This window comes from Felis catus, chromosome B1 (genome assembly GCF_018350175.1).
Source record: "Felis catus isolate Fca126 chromosome B1, F.catus_Fca126_mat1.0, whole genome shotgun sequence".
Taxonomy (NCBI): domain Eukaryota; kingdom Metazoa; phylum Chordata; class Mammalia; order Carnivora; family Felidae; genus Felis; species Felis catus.
In genome coordinates this window covers 121,506,520-121,530,994 of record NC_058371.1, presented here as the reverse complement: position 1 = coordinate 121,530,994, position 24,475 = coordinate 121,506,520, and the positions used below count along the sequence as shown (strand labels likewise).

At 41.3% G+C, this 24,475-nt stretch overlaps 1 protein-coding gene across 1 annotated transcript; it reads right to left on the bottom strand.

Annotated features, from left to right (window-relative positions):
* Window positions 1-13,654: 13,654 nt before the first annotated feature.
* DDIT4L (DNA damage inducible transcript 4 like) lies at window positions 13,655-18,579 on the bottom strand. Its single transcript, XM_003985141.6, has 3 exons — window positions 18,195-18,579; window positions 17,750-17,889; window positions 13,655-15,866 (listed from the first exon to the last, which is right to left on the bottom strand). Exons 2-3 carry the CDS (start codon window positions 17,838-17,840, stop codon window positions 15,376-15,378), a joined length of 582 nt encoding a protein of 193 aa, XP_003985190.1. The 5' UTR covers window positions 17,841-17,889; window positions 18,195-18,579; the 3' UTR covers window positions 13,655-15,375.
* Window positions 18,580-24,475: the final 5,896 nt, after the last annotated feature.

Below are 24,475 nucleotides of genomic sequence, written 5' to 3'. Positions count from 1 at the left end.
ACTTGATAGCATTCTAATTTTTACTTCTATAAAATGAATATCTTAAAAAAAATTTTTTTTTAATGTTTATTTTTGAGACAGAGAGAGACAGAGCATGAACGGGGTAGGGTCAGAGAGAGGGAGACACAGAATCCGAAACAGGCTCCAGGCTCTGAGCTGTCAGCACAGAGCCCGACGCGGGGCTCGAACTCACAGACCCCGAGATCATGACCTGAGCGGAAGTCGGCCGCTTAACCGACTGAGCCACCCAGGCACCCCTAAAATGAATATCTTTAAAGATATGGCTTTTCTTTTTTCTTTAGCTCTTTAATCCCTTTTCTGTGGCTAAGGCCGCCCCCCCCCCACCCCCCCCACCACAGAAGCCAAAAGATACGCCAGATATTTGATTTCCTGGCCTCCTTTGCAGCTAGCCTGGGGTCTCTTAGAACTTGAATGGAAGGATAGCACACTGAGGAAGCAGGGCTGTGCAAAATTTATGTGCTGAGAAGGGTGGCAGCCCGTTCCCTTCATGGACAGTGGCAGTGCTGTCCTTGGGGATGCCATGGAGTTAGAAAATGTGAATATTTCAAATCTCTTTATCCTTATTTAAATATGCCTTCAGAAAGGCTAATTTAACTTACATTCCCGTAGCCCTGAGCACACCCAATCTAATCCCTTTACTTGTAAAACATGTGTTTCCATAAGACACAGTGCCTCAAAAGCTATTGTTAAATAGGGGGAAGATGTCAGTACAATGTGGAATTTGTTCCAGGCATGAGCAATTTCACCACAGTGGTCAACAAATAACAAAAACGGAGGGCAAGTTAGTTACATGAACACGCTGAGAAGCAGCAAGCCATAGAAGAATACAGTACTATGTATGGGGCTCATTCACCTCCTGGGCTCCCTCTGGCATCAATGTGGCCACACGCTCTGTCTTAGAAGTACATATGGATTGATTTTCCCATGTTGTTTTGTGATTTTTGTCCTGTGACCGAACAGTCTAATCCTTCCTCACACACCCTTGCATTAAGCTAGCTTTCACTCTTTTGAAGGTAGAATCATGTATTTACTGTAGTATTTTTGTTTTATTTCTTTCTTCTATTTTTTTACTTTTGCAGCTTTTTGTTTATTTATTTAATTAGAATTGTTACTGGCTTTGTGAGTGCTGTGCTTACATCACACATGTTTTGCATGCCCTCCTCTAATCCTGTTTTTTTCTATGAACTCTTGTTATTTTTGGAGTACAGTTCAGCAGGAAAGATGGTTTCTGATAAATGCTACACTGGGCTGCAGCAGAAGCATGGGTAGTGACCTCACTTGCCCAGTCACATCAAATCCCAGAGAGACTTGTTAACCCCAGATTTCAGAACCTACTCAGATCTGATTAGGAATCTCCGGGGATGGTTCTGGCCCTCTGTTAACATGCTACCCAGGTGATTCTTATGTTATACCAGATAGGGAAGCTGCCCTACTATGCCAGGGAATAGTAAGAATGGTTTCTTGTTTTTGTTTTTCACGTGAACATGGTATTACCCTCAGTTAAAGACCCGCTGTTAAAAGTAATTAATTACAACTCTACTACCTTTATGATTAAAGTCGTCCAGGTCCATAGGGTCCTCCAGGCTGTCTGATTTTATTTGCAGTCTTCCTTTTAAGGCAAATCTTCTCAGACTTCATTTCATTCCCTCGCACCAATGATGAACCCAAGCAGTCTGCATAAGGGACCTGCTCATATCTTCATTGTATAATATATTAGTTATCAACTATGACACAATAAAAGCTTTCTCTTTAAATGATACACACAGGATAAGTGAATTTTAAGCTGCTTTATAAATAGTAAGTGCAAATCTTGTGAAGATGCGGTTCTGAGATGAAGGGTAGGATAAACAAAGGTCCTGGCGGGGGGGGGGGGGGATGTCTTGTCAATAGAAGTTTTAAATGCGATTAAATAGACATCTTATGTTTAGAGGTCATTTCTGCTCATTTGTGTCTTTGTTTTAATACGTTTTGTTTGCTTGCTCGGCCTAGTCCTGAATTTTTAAAAAAGGGAACTTGATTTTGTTTATTTTCCCTGCTTGAGCTAAAGTATAGAAAAGACACACTGTAAGGCTGTCATAAAAGGTTTATTATAAACTGTGTAATTTGTTGTAACACTCAGTAAACTCAGCATAATAAATATAAACCGACTCATAATGGCAATCTTTGAATTCCAGAAACGCTTTTCTTCCAAAACGACCTTGTTCATTGCTCTTCTATTTACACCTCTGAGGCTGGAAATCCCTAGTTTATATCAACATTCACCTGGATTTACTGTCACTTTCTCTACTTGTTAAAGGGAAACACGACATATACCAGTCTGGGAGCAATGAGAATTAGTTGTTTTAAACTACAACACACTCTAGTCTTTCCAATGATTCAAATGTTGATAGATGGAAGCATTTGCACGCCCAGCAGTTTGGGTTGATCGTCATGAAGAAGTAAAGCAATACTTCTCAGAGCTCTGAATCAAGAGCAGCCTTGAAATTGAGCTCCTATAGTTCACACTAGTATTTCTGTAACTCCAGCGGCAAAGTACTCTTCGCCCCCATAGGAACCGGAAGAGGCCATCTGGTTTGGTTCTGTACACAATAATATGTTATTTTGGGCCTTGTCTTCAACTGGGCCCTTTCACATTTGGAGAAAGGATTATAAAAAAAGAGTTTTCTCATGGTCTGGTTGTTTTTCATCATACCCAAGATCACATGTGAAGAAGTCTAGGGCACGCAAAAGGTTAGAGAGCTGCTCCTGCCATTTGGGGAGTTATTCTTATGCCAATTTCAAGTGAGTCAGGTCAGAATTTTCCAGCTGTGCTCTCCACCTACAGCAAATACATGAGACCCTAGCAAAAACCCTTTGCTGGTACACACTTCCTTTGCTTAATTACGGATACATGATATATTAGTTAGACTTGTGGCTGTATCAGAGTTATTCCACATGAGCCTAAGAACACTATATTGTAGGTTATCCTTTGAGACTGAGGCAGAGTTGAGGCCAACAGGAATTCTGGTCATTTAGAATTTCAAACATTCTTAGATTTTTCTCTTTTTCAGCATTTCAATAAAACTTATTTCTCAGTTCTGTCTTCCCATATTCACCTTAAGAGTACTGGTTGTGGTAAAGGATACCATGCCTCAGTGCACCATCCAGGTCCGGGGTGCTCATTCCCCAGCGGCTGGCAGTGTTGGTGTCGACAGCTGTCCACCGACCCCTTCTCCAGGCATTGCTTTCACCCAAGCCCATGGTTCTTGGTGGCAGAACTCCAGTAAAAAGTCACATGCCTCCACTCAGTTTTCAGAACTAAGCCAATGTCTAACCTAGAACCCATTTACTGAAGGAGAGATCGAAACCCCCGGAGATAAAACTCCAGCAATCCCATGACAAACACGTACAAGAAGGATACCCCCGGTTCTTTCCCAAAGTGACTTACAACCATTTACTTGGGTAGCTGGACCACAGAAAGTGAGAGACACATAATTTCAAGATGTGTCAGACATGGGGTCTGAGTGAACACTGATGATCTGGCACCTGCGTGTCATTGCTGCCTCCAAATAATAGACGGAGCCCTGGCCCAGGTCCTCCTCAGAGCACAGCCACTGGGCTCACGTTTGCACCTGCTGGTCACTTCCTCAGTCCCCAAAGGTATAATTCCAATGGACATATCTGGTAGTTGGCACAAGATATTGGTGCTTTGGCCTATAGAGTAGGAACTACTATTGTGGGAACGGCCGGAAGTAAGTGGACAAGTGTGGCAACCATGGCCTAGCGATGTGGTGACCAGGTGCTCAGACCTCTCAGCAGTGAGGGTCTGGGTCACTCCACTAGGAAGTCACCTGACGAGGAGAGGTGATCACAGAGGAAGTGGGGAATCTAGAATGGTAGTAAGGAAGGAATAATGCTCAGGTGTGGCTGTGACACCACCCACACTAGCATGGTTGGAGTTTGTCCCATCAACTTTCCTCTGTCAATCTCCCCAGGAAAAGAGATCAATCAGAATCCTGTAAGGGCTGGACCCAGAATCTATGACATGACACAGGGGACCCGAGCGGCACACGCTCAAGGGGCTGGGGTGGATACTGCGATGTGTTCACTCAGATCCCTCTTCATGTCTGAGGCTGGCATCACCCAAGCTGTTGGAAATGTTGGTGGCTGACTGCTCACAGCTGAGGCAACACCTCAGGAATCACCTTCAGCTAAAGGGTGCAGCCTTGTCCAGAGTCACACACCCCTGTCCTAGGCATCCCACCTTGAATGCCTGGTCAGTAGGCGAGAGGATAAGGGTCAAACCCTATTCCTTCAGAGAGCACAATTCTGAAGGACATCCAAACTCTGGAGCTTCCTGAGGGACCAGGTAAGGCCTCTGGTCTTTTGAGAATGTACTTTTGAGAAAGTACTTTTGAGAATGTACTTGAGAATGAACTTTCTGTTCAAGTTTTTCCTTTGCTCAGTTCCATTTCCTTCTCTCTTCCAGAGGTGTTGATCGAAAAACATTAAGTTCCTGCTGGCAAATCTCTACCTCAGAGTCTACTTTAGGGAACCCCACCTCAGGCAGTTAGTAAGACAGAACTGATGCCAAATGTAAGATCTGTGGTAATCTTGTTTTATGGAAGCTTCAATAAGTTCTCTCATTACCCATTCTGGGTAATGTTATTACCTTCTACATTAAACGAGCAGCAGGAAAGCCTGAATACCAGAAGTTCATCGGTGTCCTTTTTTTCTTCCTTATATCCAGCCCCCCAAGCCAGTTCATTTTCTCTTGTAACGGCTCTTGAGCTAATTATCATCGTCATTATTATATTTAACATAAATGGTTTCTTCTCTAGTTTCAATTTTTCTCCCTTCTCACTTGGGCTATTTCAATTTGTTCTTCACTGACCTCTTGCCTTCTGTCTACTGCTTCTTTATCATTATATTCAACATTGTCTGATTGACTTCCCCCAAATCTGTACTGTAATAGCACCTCACCAATTACAAACATGAAATAGCTCACCTATGTAGAAACTGTATTTCTCGGGATTGCTTCCCAAAGAAGCATTCTGGGCCCATTCTGGGCCATGTTGACCTCTAATAAATAGTTGTTGAATAATGACAAAGACAAAAATCTAAGTCTCTGCCTTCAAGTTTCTCAGAATGATTTCAATTTTTTTTCTGCTGCCTCATTCTATGTGAAACACTCTCCCTTGAATAAACCTTCTCATGAATATCAATCCTTTTCAAAAAAATATAAAATATTCAAGCACACAGAAAAATAAAGCAAATCAGAAAATACCTATCTGTGTACTGGATTTTAAGTGTGCAAACATATTTATCTTTAGTTTTTGGTTAATAATTCATTAGAGATTCTCATACTGCATTCTCAGATCTCATCCTATGCTCTCTCTAGGGGTAACTATTATACTGAATTAGTTTTTATTTTTAACCTGTATGTTACATCCTGTTACTACATATGTATGGATCCACAAACAATATGTATTATACTATACTAATTTTTCTTTTTTTTTTTAATGTTTAGTTTTGAGAGAGAAAGAGAGAGAGAGAGAGAGACAGAGCATGAGTGGGGGAGGGGTAGAGAGAGAGGGAGACAGAGAATCCGACGCAGGCTCCAGGCTCTGAGCTGTCAGCACAGATCCCTATGCGGGGCTCAAACTTAAGACTGTGAGATCATGACCTGAGCCAAAGTCGGACGCTTAACCAACTGTGCCACCCAGCTGCCCCTTTTTTTTTTTTTTCTCAGTAAACACAATATTGACAGGTAGTTATGCTAAAATATGTTCCCTTATTTTTGTTACATCTGTATTTAGGTTCCAATTTACATGCCTATGACTCCTTATAGGTGCTTTCTGTTTTTCGCTTGTTCATTTCCCCTCGTTTGTCAATGTCTTTTCCAAAAAATCAGATTTTGAGTTTCTCAGCATCCTATTTTTTATGTTTCTTAATTCTTTAATTACTACTTCTATATTTATCATCTCCCCCCTTTTAGTTTTTGGGGTTTCAAAACTTCATCTTCTAACGTCTTGGAGATGTCACACATTGATTTTCAAGTTTTTTTCCCCTCATATAAATATTTAAGGCTATACATTTCTTTTTATAGGTTGTCCTTTTTTTTTTTTAAGTTTACTTATTTATTTTGAGAGAGAGGGAGAGTGAGTGAGCTGGGGAAGGATAGAGAGAGAGGGAGAGAAGGAGAATCCCAAGCACGCTCTACACTGTCACCGCGGAAACTGATTTGTGGCTCAGATTCATGAATTGTGAGATCATGACCTGAGCTGAAATCAAGAATCAGAGACTTAACCCACTGAGCCATCCAGGTGCCCCATCTTTCTATGGATTGTCGTAACTGCATCCTAGATGTCTTTGATATGTAACAGTTTCATTATCATTAAACTCTAAGGTTTTTCTTATTTGACCTATGAATTATGTAGAAGTATGTGTATTTGTGTTTAAATCCCCAAATTTATGGCTGTTTTGTGGTTATTTTTATGTTTTTCCTATTTCGCAGAACAATCTGCGTTAATTTCAGGTTTTCTTTGTGTTATATGTAAATTGTGGTAAATTTTTGAGAATATATGAAAGTATTGTGTATTTACTAAGTTGGAGGTTTATAGTTCATTGCATGGTTTACTAAACACAATATGTAGTTGTCATTTGAATCTTCCACTTCTTTAATTCTTATTTATTTGTTTATGTATTTAATTAATTACTTTGATTGATTTATTTATTAGTAGGCTTCATGTCCAGCACGTAGCCCAACACTGGGCTTGAACTCACAGCCCTGAGATCAAAACCTGAACTGAGATCAAGAGTTGATGCTTAACTGACTGAGCCACTGAAGTGCCCCTGAATAATTAATTCTCTTTTATGTTCACCTTTCAATTATTGAGAGAAGTGTATTAATAACATTCACTAGGCTTCTGAATTATTCAATTCGAATTTTATGAATTTGCACTTAACATTGCACTTAACATGTTGAGACTGTTTTGTTGGGTACACATGTATTAATCAGGATAGAAAAGTCACTTGTTTACTGTGCTTGCTTTGCAACAACAAATGGCAGGCTCAGGTCTTAATACTGGCTTCTGGGAAGCGATCCTCTGTAAGTGGTCATGTTTCTGCATGTCTTCCAAGTGAGGCATGTCTGGACTACTTTTTCAAGAAAGTTTATACAGTGAACAACAGTGGAAGAGAGTGTCTCCCTCTGGAGCAAAGGGCAGGCATGCCTGTTATAAAAGGCTTGGGTTCCCTCGGTTCAGAGTTCCTTTCCTTTAGGTATCTGGGCCCAACATCACTGCTCCTTCGGGACAGGAGGAATGAGGTGACTGATGCAGATATGCTGATGCCGTGCTGCTTCTGGGGTGTGAGTGATAAAATCCTTTGTCTCTCACCCAAGAGTCTTGAGTCTTATACAGGAACCCATGAAACGGTGGCAGGCTAACACATGACCTCTAAAGCAGGAGAAATCTTAGGCCATCTAGAATTCTCGACACCAGACTCGCTTCCCTTCCTGTTAAAGCTTGTTTGTGCTGCTGCTAATACTTCCTTTATACTCCACAGTGCCTGTTATAGAAAGTTCTATTTGATTTATGTGGTAGCTACCTGGACAATTCTCTGAAACACAATAACAGTTGACTCAATATCTTTATGCTATTGCTGATAGGATATTGCAAAATGCTCTTTTATACTCGCTCCAAAGGGCTATAGTCTGGAGTTTTGCCTTTAACACACTTAGAAAACCACCCTCATCTTTCCCAGCAAAATCATACTTGAGGTATAATTTGATTTTTGATTTGAGATTTGACTTGCTTGCCTTTGCATTTTCTTCGGCATGTTCTGAGTATATTGAAGAAGTTTTTTTTCTATATTTGCAAGTTATTAACTAATAGGTTTATGTAAATAACTTGACCTAATTATCAGTTCTGGAAATAAGATCAATCCTTAATTATCCAGCTGACTAAGTTCCTAGGCAGCCTCTTTCAAATAGTCTGCACTTCTTAGCATGCTCTGTCATAATTTCTCATATATTGTGTGATCAGGCAATAAAAATCATTTTATATTATCTTCTGCAAAGGTAAATGTGTCAAAAGATTAATAATAAGTAGCCCATGGCCAAATGGTAATGAGTTTTGCATTGCATGTTGTTTTTCATTATTTATTCTGTGGGTTCCTTCCATGGTGAGAATAATTGGAAGCTGGTTATAATTATTGTTGAAGTGTGTTCAAGATATTTATACTAGGAAAAATTAGCGACCCAAATAAATGATTAGGTCTTCTGATTTCTTAGAGCTAGTCTAGTGAAAATACACTTTCTGTAAGTACAGAAAATTCTTAGGTAGAGGTATAGTTTGAACTTCATTTAACTTTTTAAATTGCCCATAGTCTTTTAAAACTTTAAAATATTGTATTAACTATTGAGAAGGTACAAAAAAGATTTATAAAATACATGTAAAGCATAAGGAGTCAGGATTCAACAATATATGTGTGCCCACCTCCTGCATACTTTCTTATCCTTTCAGATATCCCCCCACCATCTTACAAATCTGTGCTTCCTAAATCCCTGGATTTTTTAAAATAGATAAACCGCATTTTTGGCATCCCTAAACATCTTAGTTTTTCATGTTTTTAATCATTACATAAACAGAAAAATAGCCTCTTAATTCTTTTGTGATTTCTCTTGCATTCAATATTATATCTTAAAGTTTCCTCCAGGTCATTCGTGATTTAAATTCCATTCATTTTTATGGTTGTTTAGCGTTCCAGTTACGACTGTAGCACAATTCACTTATCACAATTCATTACATTTGTGGGCATTTGTGTTGTTTCCACGCTGTTCTTCCAGTCTGATGCTGAATTGTCAGTCTCCTGGCATGCAGATGTGAGTAGGCTTAACATTGGAAAATGAGTGCAGGAATACATAAATGTTTTCCCTGAGGGATGTGAGGCGTGCATAATTTTTAGGGAACCAATTTCCAAGCCCTTTCCTCTATAAGCGCTCCTCCTTAAAAATTGATCTTCCTGAGAAGTTACTTGAGATGTAGGTCTTGATCGCTCGCTTCCTGTGTAACGGCCCTCTTTCTCCATTTCACAAAAGACGTGCCTCTCTCTGTTGGCCAATCTTAATACAATGCTATATTTTGGGGTGTAATGACCTAGCTTGTAAGGTACCAAACAAAGGGACAGTTTGAAATATTGCTGTAGGATAGTATTGAGAATGCGAACTATTTGAATGTCTGGTTGTATGGGCTGACTTGTATACCCCCGATACTCGTATGTGGAAGTCCTAACTCCCAGTACCTCAGCATGTGACTGTACCTGCAGGCAGGGTCTTTAAAGAGATGATTAAATTAAACGAGGTCATTAGGGTGACTCCTAATGCAATACGACTGACGTCCTTATAAGAAGAGGAGATTTGGACGTAAACAGTGCAGAGGGAAGACAATGTGAAGATTGAGAAAGAGGACAGGCACGCACTAGCCCGGGAGAGTGCCTTCAGAGAAAACACCTTGATTCTGCCAACACCTTGATCTCACATGTTAGCTTCCAGGATTGCAAGGAAATATATTTCTCTTTAAGCCACCCCTTCTGTGGTATTTGTTCTGGCAGTGTAAGCAAACTAGGTAATCCATCTCGGTAACAAGTCTTTTTGCAAGTCGGGTGTTTTTTAATCCTTTGATTGCAATAATATTGAAAGAAAATCTAATTGAATTATCTGCTTATTGATCATTGAAAATATTTTTTGGTGATTCATATTTGTGTGATTTTGGCATCTTATCTTGAAAGTAGCTCAAAGATTGATTACAATTTGATATTATAATAACTACATCTCCTCAATTCCCATGTACTAATTGATATAAATATGTTTTTTCAGAGCTTACATCTGTAGAAACATAAGAAATGATGCCTAATCCTCTAATTCTAGCAAAAACCAGTTATTTATCTATAAATTAATTCACTACTTTAAAAGAATCATCTGAGAGATGATAGTATTTTTGTGTTTAGTAGTATTTATAAAATTCAAAAACATACTTAATGTTGTTTTGATAATTGTATATGATTATTATTCGTAAAGTTAACTCGATCAAGACATTAACATTTAAAGTCTAATGATTACAGGAAATTTTTAAAAATGTAATTTTAATTTATAATCTTGATTTTATTGTAAAGAAGAAATATTAACAAAAGACTTTCAAGCTTAAAATATATTATATGAAAATGGAGTGCCTCGGTGGCCCAGTTGGTTAAGTGTCTGACTCTTGATTTCAGCTTAGGTCATGTTCTCACCGTATGTGAGTTGGAGCCCCTCGTCGGGCTCTGTACTGACAGTGCAGAGCCTGCTTGGGATCCTCTCTGACTCCCTCTGCCCCTCTCCCTCGCTCTCACTCTCTCTCTCTCTCTTTGAAAAATAAATAAACATTAACAATTATATTATATGAAGGTAAAATTCGATGTAAAAAGTAGACTTTAAGAAAGCACCGAAAAAAAGAAAAAGTAACACTGAAAAATTGTACTCTGTTGAAGATCTTACTTTAGTGTTTTCTAAGTAGATGTTACTGTGTATTAAATTATCATACTATTTACAGCACACTGGAAACATTTCCCAATGTAATCATTTCATTAAAAAAATCGGTATTTATTACATATTGGAAGATACATCACTTGCAACTTTTTAGACTTAGGATGAAATTTTTGGATGGCAATTTAATAATGTGGCAGGGGGCGTGTTTTCATAGAAATTTAAAGATGTGCAGCAAGCAAAAAAGTTTGAAGAATACTGGTCTAGTTATGATAACTAAAAAGGGAATTGATGAAACATAAAATATGTTAAACTTCAACTCTACAAACTAATGCCAGAGGGCAGAGATACACGTAGTGATCAGCATGTTGAAGTAAGGTTTTTGTTTTTTTTTTTTTCCATATCCTCATCAACATTTGGAATTTTCAGATTTTAAACTTTTTACATCTTTTTTTTTAAATAAAATGATGTCTGTACATTGGTGTCTTGTGTTTTTAATTTGCATTTCTCTTATTACTAGTTAAATTGAGCCTCTTTTCATATACTTCTCAGCCATATGGGCTTCCTTCTCTGTAGAGTGCCTATTCAAGCTTTTGCCTGTATTATTGGGTTGTTTGTGTTATTCTTTTTTTTTTTTTTAATGTTTATTTATTTTTGAGACAGAGGGAGACAGAGTGTGAGTGGGGAAGGGCATAGAGAGGGAGACACAGAATCTGAAACAGGCTCCGGGCTCTGAGCTGTCAGCACAGAGCCCGACACGGGGCTCGAACTCACGAACTGTGAGATCATGCCCTGAGCCGAAGCCGGACGCTTAACCGACCGAGCCACCCAGGCGCCCCTGTTTGCGTTATTCTAATTGCTTTGAAAGGATTCTTAATATGTTCTCGTTACTCTTTTTCAGTTATATGTATAGAAGATACTTTGTTCCAGCACGTGACTTGTGTTTTCGTTCTATTTGTAGTGTGATGTGATGTGATAAGTAGAAGTTTCAGTGATTTCTTTGTATCTTGAGATATCTTTTCCTACATCAAAATCATAAAATTTATACTGTCTTCTAAAAATTTCCCTTTCACATTGAATTCTTTCATCAATCTGGAATTTATTTTTGTACTTGATGTATATGCATCCAATTCCATTTTTTCACGTAGATAAACGGTTATTATAGCATCAATTACTGAAAACCACCATCATTTACCCATTGATCTCAAGTGCCAACTATACTGTAAATCAACTTTCCTTATATGTCTAGGGATGGTTCTGGTCTCTTTATTGTTTCATAGACTAACTCGTTTCTTCCTGTGTGGCAGAAACAGTTTGTCAAGCCCACTTATTTCTGGGCACACTGTGCCACTACATTTCCCAGCCCTTCTTGGAATTGATAGGGCCATGTGACTGAGTTCTGTATGAGAGGTTGGCAGAAATCGTGTACGTAACTTCCACACCTGGCCCCCGAATTTCCCATGAAACCCTTCACAGTTTCTTCTCTTGTCTGTGGCAGATGCAGAGGATCCGATGGAGGAGGGGGAGTCTATATTCAATGGCAGGCATCTGGGGTTCTGAATATCTGCTCCTCCTAGCACATCACCATGTACCTTTCCCTCTTCATCTGCTGCCAACCTGCCTTGGACTTTTGTTATTATCATCACTTATTTAAACCAATGTAGTTAATTGAGAACTGAGTGTAATAGACCGCTAAGATTTTTTACACTTGTACATCCTTCCACTGTGCAAATGGAAAACTGTCAATAGGGCAGCATGAAGCTGACTCCGTAAGGAGATAAATTATTATTGGTGAAACAGATTCCGGAGACTGAATCGGTTACTATAGTACTATCTTCCTGTTAATAAGAGGAAAATATGACATCTCATTCTCTCAAGAGGCCATCACACATTGTAGCTAACAGTTTATTCTCTACTGGGAGAGAGAGGGGTCAGATTACACCTTTTTTTGAAGGTACATGAGAAAATAACCAGGCCAATTGTACAAGACAGGCATGAAGGTGCCAGGACTGAAATGCACGTATTTTAAACATTTGGATTTTTTTTTTTTTTTTAAGCATAGCTCAGCTCCAGTGAATGGTGAATACGGACAGTATTTTCCTCGTTTTTCCTACCTGAAAAGAAACCACATTAATAATTCTTCAAATTTAGGGGCAGATGTTTCTGGCATCGTTTTTACAGGCTTTTGGTGATGTGGATAAGGTCTCTGTGCTACCTTGTGCACTTGGTAGCAGCATGGTGAACTTGGCCCATGAGTCAGCTTGGTTTTATATAGTACTCTAGCTCTCCTGTATAACTTGCTGACTTTGGACAGGTTACTAAACCTGTGTCTGGACAGTTAGCTACAAGATAGAGATTACCGTAATCTCATTTCATAGGGCTCTTGGAGAAGTAAGTGAGATCATCGGTGTGAAGCACCTAGAACAGAGCCCAATATTTAGTTACTGTTATTAGATATGGGCTGAACGGTTTGAGAAATCTGAGCTAATGACCATAAATAAGGAGACAGAAAAAATAGGTGAAAAGATTAAAAACTCAACTTGATAGTAGTAGAATTAGAAAGATATGGGGCGCCTAGGTGGCTTAGTCGGTTAAGTGACCGACTTCGGCTCAAGTCTTGATCTCACGGTTCGTGGGTTTGAGCCCCACACAGGGCTCTGTGCTGTCAGCTGAGAGCCTGGAGCCTGCTTCAGATTCTGTCTCTCTCTCTCTCTCTCTCTCTCTCTGCCCCTCCCCTGCTCACACTCTATCTCTCTCTCTCAAAAAATAAACATTGAAAAGAAAGATATGTTCAAATGGAATAAACTAGTGAAAATGAAAATATACACTTATCTTACAATTTGATATAGACACAGTTGATACAGTTTTGGCTTGTAAAAAGGTGGTTGCCAAAGGAACTCAAATTATTAGTGTTTTTCTATAAAAATGATTGTAATTGAAAAATCATGAAGCAAATCACTATTGATACATAAGCACATGTGATAAATATAATTGGACTATTATAATGAAGGGTACAAAGAGCCTTTGCCAAAAAGGAGTAATTGTTTGGTCATCCTCCCTTAAATATTGTCAGATATATTTCAAGCAATTATTGTTATCAACTCATTAAAGACAAAGAAGACAACAGAATTAAAAATATATGAAGCTTTATTGTCAAAAATAGACAAACTTTAATTTCCTTGAACAGGAATATTAATTTCAGACTCTCCATAAGCCATCAACCATTTCATGAGCACAAAAGACAAGAGTCAATGACAAATGACAACTGTTAGTGGAAGAAGGACAGCGGTTCTACATCCACACCCGAGAAGCCATGCGCAAGGAATCACAGTGACCTTTGCAGCCCTAAACAATAACAGACATGCAAACAAGGTTGACTTATCTTGGCCCAGTCCTATAAAGATCAGCTTTGCGGTATCTTTAAGAGTTTGATTTGTTAGACCGCTTGCTGATTTGAATAGTTAAGTTTTAGGTCACTTATGGGATCAGCCGCGGCTGCTTTTGAGTAACGCCAGGACGAAGACATTTGTCCCTACGAGCCTGGCCTCAGTTATGTATAGCAGTACTAATAATTTGGGCGGGAGACCTGAATAAACTCCTTATAGGTGACTTCGGGCAAAAATGTGAGGGTCTTGCTGAATTGAATACCACAGTGGGGAGGCTACACTCTACGATTAAACAAGGATGGCTAGTGATCTAGCCCGTTGGAATAAGAAAAAAAAACAGGTCTTTCTCGTTCTCCAGGGACGGGTATCCAAGGCTGAAGAAACCTGGTTAGCTAGACCATGATTTTCATTCTCTAGTCCGTACTATAAAGCAGATATCCAAAGACAAAGCGGACTTAATAGGCTCATCTCGATAACGAAAAGTGGTAGCATGTACGGATCTCCTTTGAAGATTCAGGTTAAGGAGAGACACTTCGGTTCCCAGGAGAAGCCAGGGCCAGATAACACCGACACAGTGAGAGGCTTCGTCTGAGGTTAAGCATACGTAATAATGAAAAGAAGCTAGATTATCAAGCGAATGAGAAAGGAAGTGGATCTGGGAACTCACTTCCCGTCCCCATACACATTCACCAGTGGAGGAGTAATCAACTAGATGCCAAAAAAATCAGTTCAGCACTTTCCATTTTTCGAGTTGAAAAATAACGGTCAATACTTGAGCACTAGAAAAAGGGAGCCTGTCGCGTACCATATCTACAACACCGTGGTGACTGAAATGACAATACGCACTTTCGCCGCCTCCTGGAAACAGAAGCACAGACAGGATGCAAAGAAACGGAAGGAGCTCTGTTCTTGATGTGACACTGCCTATTCACTCCTGCACGGGGTTAACTTTTAATTAAGTTTGCCCACTACATTCTACCCTCCAGTCTAGGCACCCTTCATATTTGAGTCGGGGCAGGAAACTGGTGTGGGCCGCTGGAAGTTTTGACAGGCTAAGCATCATTAAGTTTCTGTGACTGAAAGGATCGCTGTGGAAACATATAGAAAAAAAAGCCATATGAAGATCAAACTAGGCACAGTTGGTTTACAGTCTCTTTAGCAAGACTACCTGGAAAAAGCGAGGTCACACGGAAAACTAAAGTGGATTGCTTCTTTTATTCCATGCCATTTGTGAAAACATGTGATACAGGCAGACAATGTACGCTTTCTCGGGTCCTTTCTCAAAGGCCATGAAATCAATCAGCTTTTTAGTTGGGTTGCTGTCAACGTGGAGGCATGGAAGGGAGATGACTCAGTGTGGGGTTTCTCGTTGAGAGCAGGCAGGGTGACTACAAATGACTCTCAGGGGGCAGCTGCGCAGTTTTATTATCCAATTGTAAGAAGGGCCTTTAAAATGTTTCCTCCTCAGCACTCCTCAATGACTGTTGTTCCAATCAAGGAGTAAAGCTTTTTCTTAACGAGGCGGAATCCTGAACTCAGGATCAGAGTCCGCCTGAGGCCAGATGAGAAGCGACCTCGGCTGAAGAAAAAGTCCCTGAAGCTAGTCCATGAGCAGTTCTCCTGCTTAAAGACAAGTGTGAGCTCAAAAGTGGGCACCACGCTCGAATCACACACAATCTTATCCAGCTTTTTACATACGTTTTCAATTTCCAAGTTCACGTGCATAACACAGCCTCGCAGGCCACAGGGCTCAGTGGAGGAAAGCCGCAGGACATCTTGAGCGATTCTCTGGGTCAGTTTCTCAGGGACAAGGACTCTTGAGCAACCAAGTTTGGTTTGCTTTGCTTTGGACAGACAGTTTTCCAGCATTTTAACCAAACTCTGGCAAGTCGTCTCCTCAAATATCACCTCATTGAGGTTGGGTTCAGGAACAACATAATCCCAGTAGTCAAAATCTGCAGAAAACGTTAAGTTCAAGGTGAAAGAAAGAAACACATCAGGATAACAACATTGGTGACTTCTATCTATCTACTATGTCTACCTGTTGCTAGTGTTTGTTTGGGAGTCCGGAGACTTCACTTTGCTGTTAACTAGCTGGGTAACCCAGCAAGTCACTAAACGTGACTTGAGATTGGAACGTGACTGAGACTGGAAATTCATCTATGGGATAAAGGTTTTGATAAATAGGGCATAACCTTTTTTTTTTTTTTTTTTTTTTTTTACACTTACATGCGTATACACACACAAGCTTACAGATTGTCTCAAAAATCCATATATGGTTATCTGAGAACACCAGTGATTTTTTCTTTCTTGCTCCCTCACTTGCTCTGAGGGTTTTCTAATTTTGTTTTACAGAGAACACACATTACCTCTGGAATAAAAATGGTTATAATTTTTTTTTTTGTTTTGATGGACTGTTACTTTCTAAGATTATATGTGTTTGTTCTTGTAAAACACAGAAGTTTTGCTCCTGTTCCTTAGTGATGAACTTGAGATGAACTTACTGAGTTACATTAAATATTGAATTTGTGTCTTTCTTTCAAAGTCTCTACTGGAATGGTCTGCAGATCCCAATTTTAGCTTCAACCACTCTGATTAAAAATTGCTCAAAGGAAAGACCTTTGAGGTTCACGAGGATATTTATAACTGGCTGGGTAGTTTTCGTAGCCAAGCAAAACAAAACAGTCCTAGGAAAATAAAATTAGATTTGCTCAAAGGAAAAGAGATACTCTGCATTTGGTCACCTACTACCTTCCAAATTAATCCTACCACTTGGCAGGTTGCCACACCACACACACACACACACACACACACACACACACACACACACACAGAGTCAAGTGAGCATGGCTCCTCTCCCTAGGCATACTTCACCTTCATTGACTCCTGCCTTTTCCTCTCTCCACATCATGCATTCAGTTAGATCATTTTTTTTTATAACTAAATGAAACAAATACGCTCCTAATTAGAAGGCTCCGTATTTTACCTATATTGAAGACAGAGAATTTTAGAGCTTTGGCCTATAAAATTAGGTCATCAACCACTTTGCCTTCTAAATGAGGAAGACCCAAAGATCTTAGGCAATTTGTCTATGCCACACAGTTCCTTAGTGCCAGAGCATTATGTTAACCTAGAAACTGCTGCTTAAAACTGCAAATGAAAATGTGTCCTGCACCACCGCTGTTTTAAAATTTCCTTTCGGCATTAAAAACAGAAGACTGGGTGTATGTACAAATAGAATACTACTCGGCAATCAAAAGGAACGCATACTGATCTAAGCCACAACATTAAAGGATCTCCACATCACTAGGCTGCCGGGAAGGAATCAGTTGTAAAAGTGTATATTACATGATTCCATTTGCATGAAACTGTAGAGGCGAAACTAATTTAGGGAGACAAAAAGCAGATCATTGTTCCCCTGGGGACAAGGGAGGGCGAGAGTGGAGAACTGATGGCAAATGGGTACATGAGAATTTGAGGGGAGGGGTGATGGCAGGGGTTCTAAGGGTGAACATATTTGTTAAAACACAAAACTGTACACTTAAAATTCGCCGTAACTTCACAACCCCATAAGGAATCTAGATAACTTTTAATCCCAAACAGCCTGTTGGCCGCAAACTAGACCATGCAGCCTTCGGTTATTTTATTTTTTGCTCCTTTTGTTTCTCACTACCATGAACAGAAGGTGCTAGAAAGTTTGGGAAGGAGTCTTTTCAGATGGATTTTGTAGTGCTCCGACATCAAGGAAAGGGGCGCCACCGCCCGCCCGCCCATCTCGTCTATCTATCCAGGGGCTTCGACTCTGGAGTGGAGAGAGGCGGGCAGCTGGGAAACTCACCGTTCAGCAGGCTCCCCGGGTGGAAGCCATGGTCCAGCAACTCTGAAATGCTGCCCGGGTTCTTACTGCTCAAACTGCCAGTTGCAACCATGGTCAACGGCTCCGTTTCCCTCGCGGGGCGGAACGGCCTTTCCGGGGCGCTGGAAAAAGAAGGCAACAAGGGCAGATTTGCAAAAGGAGGCAAGACGTGCAGAGGCTTCCAAAATGCCCTGCGTCCCCGAAGCAAACTAGCCGAGCCAGTCATTTTCCAAAGGGGAGGGACCGGCCTCCGCAACTCCAGTTTACAAAGTCCCGGGAGTGGAGAGGCCGGCTACAGCCGCAACCTAAAACGAATTCAAAGTTAGCAAAACTTGGAGCCAACCTGCCCTGCGGGGCTCACCCCTGCGCCCGGAACTGTAGAGCCCTCCGGCCCTGCTCCCTCCCCCAAGGCCTCAGCCTCGCTCACCTGCCTGGGGTTCCCTGGGGCTGGCGCGCTCGCCGGCTGAGCTGCGGGGTAAACGGAGGCAGGCACTCTCCTCCTCTCTCGGAGGCTCAGAGACCTGCAGACCCGAGCAGCGATCGGCCCCAAGCCCACGTAGCACCCGCTCCGACGAGCAGCATAGCCCCTAGGGCCGCGAGCACTTTATAGGCCCAGCCTTCTCACCCAGGCGCGGCCCGCCCACCTGCACCACCCCTCTGCGGCCCTGCGCCCCGCCCTTCCCGGGGTCGGTTCGCAATTCAACCCTGACTCTTGCAGCAGCCCAAAGGGAGCCGCTAGGAAGTTGAGGATAAGCTCGCAGCAGGGTAGACACCTGCTGTTTCCTGAGTGGGCCGCAGGTCACCGAGTCCGCAATTCCCGATGCACGACTCTCCGAAAACTGACCACTCCCCTTCCACCACTAACTCGGATTCTTTGGCGCGACCCCACCCCCAGCGCGCGCGCACACTCTCGTGCTGCCTGTGCGCTGTTCAGATTCTGTCCCGGGCGGCTGGAGGCTTTCCGCCCTTTCCGTCCATTGCCGTGGCTCGAGGCTTTGCTGTGTCATACTGAACACTTTGCTTATGTCTGCTTGGATGTTCAGCGAGCGTCATTTATGCACTTAGCTTAGGCCTCCAACCAAGTCAACTGTACTCGGTGAAGGTCCCACGTTTCTACATCCTCCCCTTCGGGACGCGGTCAGATCTAGTTTGCCTCTTCCGCTTCTGAGGCTCTCCAGCATTTTCGGAAGGGCTTCATCTTCCACTGAGCTCCCGGCACCCTTCCTGCGGTTTCATCCATGACTAATGCGTTTTCTCCGCGAGAAGGGTGAACCTGGGACTCTTCTAATTAGACCTGGCTCCAGAGCGCCGGGAGCTTGAATGAAGGGGAGTTTGCCAACAGAACTAAAAGCAAAACCATTAGTGGGACGTTAGCGGCTTCTTCCACCCTCCTGATCGTCAGGAGCGATTGTCATTCCCCGAGGCAGACATATCTGGCGAGCCCTGTTAGGGGGAGAAACCCGGTCTCGGGCAGCCTTGAAGGGGCTTGGGCGATGGAGATAACGGAGTTTTAGAACCTGCTAGGTAGGAATAATCCGTATGTGGCTTGCTGCTCATTTCCCGAAACGAGCGCACCGAGAGATACAGGAGTCGCGCAGAGTCAACCTGCTCGCACAACCCATGAGCAGGAGGCCAAACATTATGTTTTCTTTCAAAGTCACTAAGCCACCTTTCCCTGCTTTGATGTGCAGCAGGAGGTGATCTGTTCCGAGTGGTCACTCCCAAAGAGGGTGGTGGGTCAGGAGAGGCGAGGGAGGGGATGCCTAGAGGCAAGACTTTCTACCAGTAGGAGGTTCCAGTGTTGGCTCCAGGTCTGGGATTATGTGTACGAGGATCTGTAGGTTAGGGCCTTGAAAAGCAGATTCAGCTGTCCAGGCTAAAAACTCTCAGTAAGAAAAACAACAACAGAAGGGGTAAGGAGGGTGTGATAAACAGATCAGTGGGAGGACACTGGGAGGCAGAGCAGCAGAAATTAAAGCCAGCTTGACAGTCCATTTTTAACTCGACTCCGGCAGCTGCACTGCCTGAAGGTCAGGCCAGCCAAGGAAGGAGATGCTGATAGGCTGGTCTTTGAAAGCAGATTTCCACATCTATTTCAATAACAGAAAAGTGGGAAACAAACAAACCCATTTAAGCCCATTAAAAAGCAGTTTCAGTGGCTAGTATGTTCAGGACCAATAGATGGGTTCCTGCTCGGGTCCCCCGCCCCCCGCAGGTGCCCAGCAATCTGCCGGGTGGAGGAGAGGACAAAAGGCAGAACCTCCTTTCCTTATCTCGGTGGCAATATTAATGAAGCTGCCTCTTACCTGCCTCCAAGGAGAGTTATTCGGATTAATATAATGAGTGGTCTGAACCTACACCAATGAAATAAAGAAATCACCCATTTCATTTCCCTTAGGGTATTTAGGCAAAACTCATAAATTAAGTACTCCCAAAGGCCAGAAAGATTATTGGGCTTTCTAGAACATCACGGTTACTCTCGGCTCACCCCACTAACTGAAATTTTGCAAAGCCCTTCGGGATTTTACTGCAAAAAATAATTTACCTATGTACAAAAGACTGAATGATGTTCTTTCTGGCTGAATGGGCCTAGCTTTTGGGAATTACAGGGCATAAGGAATGACTGATGTGGGATACATACTTGGGAGAATTAGTGGAGATTGTCCCTTTTCATTGACTTAAAGGGTAAAACATTAATTCTGTCACCAGTTTGCATCTTTGTAGGGTTATATAAAAGACTTGATTTTTAAAAAAAATTTTTTTTTCAACGTTTATTTATTTTTGGGACAGAGAGAGACAGAGCATGAACGGGCTAGGGGCAGAGAAAGAGGGAGACACAGAATCGGAAACAGTCTCCAGGCTCTGAGCCATCAGGCCAGAGCCTGACGCGGGGCTCGAACTCACGGACGGCGAGATCGTGACCTGGCTGAAGTCGGACGCTTAACCGACTGCGCCACCCAGGCACCCCAAGACTTGATTTTTAAAAATGAATCACAGAATGGAATTTGGAAAAACTAAGGGCCATTATAGTCTTGTCAAGAGGTGACACACTTAGTCTATTAATTTTTAAGTTTTGTGGATATAGTTAATGCTAACTGAAGGTTCATCACATGGGTGTACCTCAGGTGTATGAGGTAGTGATGAAGTACATTTCATTGCTATTTTGTTATAGCCTCTCTAAACTGTAAAAATAGTTTATGAGGGTGCTTACTGGAAATAATAGTTGAATATGAAGAGAAAATCTAATTGGTTAAATAATTTGATTGCCTTTCGTAAACCAGTGTAATATAACAAACTACCAAAATCGTAAGTAAGGCTTTCAAAAAAATTAAAAAAAAATTTTTTTTTTAACATTTATTTATTTTTGAGACAGAGAGAGACAGAGCATGAACGGGGGAGGGTCAGAGAGAGGGAGACACAGAATCTGAAGCAGGCTCCAGGCTCCAAGCTGTCAGCACAGAGCCCGACGCGGGGCTCGAACTCCTGGACCGCGAGATCATGACCTGAGCCGAAGTCGGCCGCTTAACCAACTGAGTCACCCAGGCGCCCCTCAAAAATTTCTTTTTTAAGTTTGCTTATTTATTTCTTGCTGAGAGAGAGCACAAGCTGGGGAGAGGCAGAGAGAGAGAGAGAGAGAGAGAGAGAGAGAGAGAGAGAGAGAGAATCTGAAGCTGACTCCAGTACAGAGCTGGATGTACAGCTGAGCTGTCAGTACAGAGCCCGATGTGGGGCCTGAACCTAGACCGCGAGATAATGACCTGAGCTGAAGTCAGGTGCTTAACCGACTGAGCCACCCAGGTGCCCCCCATAAGTAAGGCCTTTAACTTAAGCATGATTTTTTATTACTATGATCTACTCATCTACCTTCTTGCAAAAACCAAAAATAGTGGTCACATGTGGCAACAGTATATTCGTCTGATGTATGTACAAATATTGAAGTTCCATGCCCCTCTCCTGTCTAAATATAGTATTCCTAATATTATTGCTTACATCAAATATAAATTCAGATAATCAGGGATACTGCAAAAGAAAAACAAATATGGTGCTTTAATATAGTATTCTAGGGAATACTGGTGTCTTGTGCATTCATGATGTGGAGTGTTGAATATTTATTACATGTTTTACCGGCCACTTTTTTCTCTTTATCCAGTATGAGCCATTTTTCTTGAGCTCTTATTAAGATATTTACATCCAATACACTGCTTATATCATTTCATAAACTATGACATCAGAGGAAAAATGACTGGGTTTCTTAAACTGTACGATGGCTTCAGGGAGGATTTATAGGACATAGAAGTACCTTAGCAAGCTCTTAAGACTTTGTTGTGAGATTAAAAGAGAAATCCTTATCATCAATGCTAAATATTATCTCATTTTTATGAAGAAATCTGAGATCTTTAAGTGCACACTATCTCTGGCTTTCCTTGGTTGTGCCAAAATTGTGAATCTAGTACTCATAAGAAGTTTTAGAACAGGGTCTGGTACATAGCAAGTGCTTAATGAGTGATAGCTATTATTATTGCAATTATTGTTCTGAAATTGTAGTTCTCTGTTTAATGCAGCAAGCACTAATGGGTCTAAATGGGATTGGAGAAGTATTGTTAAAACAGAACAAAATTTATTGTCTTTCCTGTTTGCAGGAAATATGGAAAATACTTGCCACTGATTGGGAAAGACTTTAAAAAATATATTTTTATTCATTTTGGAGAGACACAGAGAGACAGAGCATGAGCTGGGGAGGGACAGAGAGAGCGGAAGACACAGAATCCGAAGCAGGCTGCAGGCTCTGAGCTATCAGTACAGAGCCTGAAGCCGGGCTCAAACTCACAAACCATGAGATCATGACCTGAGCTAAAGTCAGATGCTTAACCTACTGAGCCACCCAGGAACCCTGGGAAAGACTTCTTTAAAATTATGGTACATGCATAACTATATGGGGGAGCAGGAAGGAGATCTCTCAATGATATGTAAGAAAATAATACAGGTACAAAGTTGTCTTGGTGCAAAATACAGAGTTATTATGTACTAACTTTCTTATCTAGGAAATGGTTTTCTGGAAAAAAAAATAGGGATTTGAAATCATTGATTTTCAAGTTTTCAAGATACGTATGATCCTCTGTTAACATTGTGGATGAGATATTTCATTGTCTTTGAGGGTGCTCCAGCCAATAAAATTTCAGTTTAATGATGAAATATACAATGAGATAGTCTATAGAATAACAAGAGATTTTCCATTAAGTAGGGTAATGTGAAGACTTATTTAGTATAAGACAAAAAAAGGCCCAATAGAAAATAATACATAATATCTGCTGCTAAAAGCCGAGAGAATCTTCCAGTAGCAGAAGGCATTGCCTTTCTAAATTCAAGCAGAGAAATGGTTACCATAGTGACTTATCTCTTAAAATAGTTGTATGATTTTTTTCCTTTTCATAAACGATGTTATGTATTATCTCTCTTTAAATAGAAAAAGCTGATATGTTTAAATACACACAGTCCCTGCTTTTCCTTAATCACACAAAGATTTGTAATTCGGGAGCCCATGTAAGAGAATGTTAGGTAGGAACATGGAGAAGGTCCTTGACACTTTTCTAGGAATACCCCTTATTTAAAAAAAATTTTTTTTTAATGTTTATTTATTTTTGGGACAGAGAGAGACAGAGCATGAACGGGGGAGGGGCAGAGACAGAGGGAGACACAGAATCGGAAACAGGCTCCAGGCTCTGAGCCATCAGCACACAGCCTGACGCGGGGCTGGAACTCACGGACCGCGAGATCGTGACCTGAGCTGAAGTCGGACGCTTAACCGACTGCGCCACCCAGGCGCCCCTAGGAATACCCCTTAAAACCTTTTCAAGTTCCAGATCTGGGAATACCACCATGGCATACCATTCCTCTGGAATTCTTATGTGCACAACGATAAGAAAGGAAAATAAAGCTATGTTTTTGTGTAGATGCTGGTCCTTCATTGGTCCCCCTCCCCGAACAGCCAAGTGTCGTAGTCTGGGTGGCCAAGCTTTACACAGCTTTTGTCATTCACATTTGTGTCCCAGAAAAGTTACACATTGCTTCATGACATAAACCTGTGGGGTTGCACAAGAATTAAATCCAAGAATGCCCACATGTGGACTAGATAGAGAAATATGCAGACTAGTCTTTAGAATGGGTCTGACCGCCATTCTGCAGATGTAAAGAACATTGGTGTTAAAAAGCTTGACAGGCAGAGATTCTGTTTTTTATCTTCACGGTGTAGTGGTTAGACATATGGACCGTGGGGCCTGACTGCCTACCTTCATATCCCAACAATGACACTAATTAGTGTATAAACTTTGATAAGGTACTTAACATTTCTGTGTCTCCATTTCTACCTTTAAAATGGGAATGATAATAACTGTACTATATGCAGGGTCATCAGGGGAGATTAAATTAGTATATGTGTTCAAGGGTGTTTTTAAAAGTGTTTCTTTTGTGCATATTCATTCATTGGCCAATTCACCTTCAGTAGGTTTTTATTGAGTGTTAATTTTCTGTTAGGCACTGAGAATACAACAGAGTCCCTGTTCCCCAGAGAGATTATAGTTTAGAAAGGAATGTAGGCAAATCAATACAAGGTCACAATTATTGTGATGACTTAGGGGGCGCTACAGGCAGCTATGGTGGCATAATGGTATAAGCACTATCATATTTTGAAGAAAGGTTTATGGCCTTGCC

Bases quoted from the DNA above. Each gene is read 5' to 3' on its own strand.
- DDIT4L (XM_003985141.6), bottom strand. From the start codon at position 17,840: ATGGTTGCAACTGGCAGTTTGAGCAGTAAGAACCCGGGCAGCATTTCA. The intron at 15,867-17,749 runs GTGAGTTTCCCA...CGTTTTCTGCAG, and splicing joins CCCGGGGAGCCTGCTGAACG to ATTTTGACTACTGGGATTAT.